Genomic DNA, 1952 nt, shown 5'->3' on the forward strand with positions numbered 1-1952 from the left:
TTTTTTTTTTTTTAATTTTACTATTTTTTAAAACGTGTGTCCTGTACATGTCTCTTCAGGTGCCCAGAGACCAGAGCGGTCAGATTCCCCAGGAGGTAAACTTACAGGGAATCTGCTAAGAGTGTCTCCTTTGAACTCTGGTCCTCTGGAAGAACAGTTCACTTAAGCACTCAGAGCCAACGGGACTGCTGGTATTAAAGAAGTGACTCACCACACCCAGAGCTGTTGATATTTCTCTATGCAGATGTGGTGGTTCACATTTTTAATCCCAGCCCTAGGGAGGTTGAAGATAAAGACTGTTCTCAAACTGAAAGCTAGTCTGCCTTTAATCCTAGCACTCTGAGAGGCAGAGGCAGGGGGATTTCTGAGTTCGAGGCCAGCCTGGTCTACAGAGTGAGTTTCAGGACAGCCAGGGCTATACAGAGAAACCCTGTCTCAAAAACCAAACAAACAAAAAAGAAAGTTAGCCTGGACTACCATCTCAAAAACAAAATGAAACAACTATAAACAAAAGAACAAGAAAAACAAAAACCTCTTTCGAGGTCAAGGAGAACTGTACCTCTCCTGCTGGTACTCGGTCCTGCAGTAGGTACACTTCACAACAGGGTGAGCAATCCGGCATTCCTGAAATGAAAGGAGACAGTCTGAAAAGGACCAGAGGAGCAGAAAGTCTGAATTCGGTAAGAAGCTGCAGACTGGGTAATAACTGTTGCTAGCAAGAGGTTTGGGTGAGTCATGTAACCCTCTGGACCTCATTCCCTCCTCTATACGCATATCACTTCCCTGCTGTTGATGTGGGAGTAGGAATCTGTATGAACTACTCATAGATTTTAAAACAAATATATCATGAATAAGCTGTAGATTGGTCGTTAGCTCTCTAGATAAGAGTCCAGCTAGTCCGTCTGCTGTTGTGGGACAGTGAGGATTACTTGTGATACGAAGGCAAAAGACTAAAGCTGTCTTGTTTATAGAACTTCCTTAAAAAAAAAAAAATACTTGGAAGGCAGAGGCAGGCGGATTTGTGAGCTCGAGGCCAGCCTGGTCTACAAAGTGAGTTCCAGGACAGCCAGGGCTATACAGAGAAACCCTGTCTCAAAAAACCAAAAACAGTTCCTCCATTTCCAGAGGGCCAGAGTTCAGTTTCAGCACCCACGTTCCATGGCTCACTCCCACCTTCACCCCAGTTCCAGTGGCTTCTGACGCCTCTAAGCTTCTACCAGCAACTGAGCTCACAAACAGAGTTAACAATAAAAATAAAACTTTAAAAAAAAAAAAATCTAGTCTACATAGTAAGACCTTATCCAGCTGGTCATGGTGGCATCCTGTCTTGGAAAACAAACAAACAAACAAACCAAAAAAGACAGGGTTTCTCTGTATATCCCTGGCTGTCCTGGAATTCACTATAGACCAGGCTGGCCTTGAACTCAGAAATCCACCTGCCTCTGCTTCCCCCAAGTGCTGGGATTAAAGGCGTGAGCCACCACTGCCTGGCACATTTTATTTTTAAGACATGATTTCACTGTGTAATGTGTAAACCTGGTGGGGTCTTGAACTTCCACTCTGAGACCAGATTGCTTCCCAGTCTACAATTAAAGGAGCACTGATATATTTTTTTAATATTTATTTATTTATTTATTAATTATATGTAAGTACTCTGTAGCTGTCTTCAGACACTCCAGAAGAGGGCATCAGATTTCATTACAGATGGTTTTGAGCCACCATGTGGTTGCTGGGATTTGAACTCAGGACCTTTGGAAGAGCAGTAGGCGCTCTTAACCGCTGAGCCATCTCACCAGCCCCGGAGCACTGATATTTTTGTATAAGACTTTGTAAGAGAGATATGATCTCTACATAATAACCCTGGCTGTCCTGGAGCTGGCTGTGTTGACAAGGCTGGCCTTGAACTCAGAGATCTTCCTGCCTCTGCCTCCTTTGTAGAGGTTTATAGACCT

General features: G+C 43.8%; 1 protein-coding gene across 2 annotated transcripts in view; it reads right to left on the minus strand.

The window, feature by feature from the left end:
- Positions 1-1952, minus strand: part of Fam76a (family with sequence similarity 76 member A) — a 25601-nt gene that overhangs the window by 21446 nt on the left and 2203 nt on the right. For both annotated transcript variants that reach the window (XM_021161093.2, XM_029476486.1), the window contains exon 2: positions 560-624. In XM_021161093.2, coding sequence (XP_021016752.1) covers positions 560-624 — 65 coding nt within the window. The remainder of the gene's footprint in view (positions 1-559; positions 625-1952) is intronic.

The sequence above is a fragment of the Mus caroli genome, chromosome 4 (assembly GCF_900094665.2).
Source record: "Mus caroli chromosome 4, CAROLI_EIJ_v1.1, whole genome shotgun sequence".
Classification (NCBI taxonomy): domain Eukaryota; kingdom Metazoa; phylum Chordata; class Mammalia; order Rodentia; family Muridae; genus Mus; species Mus caroli.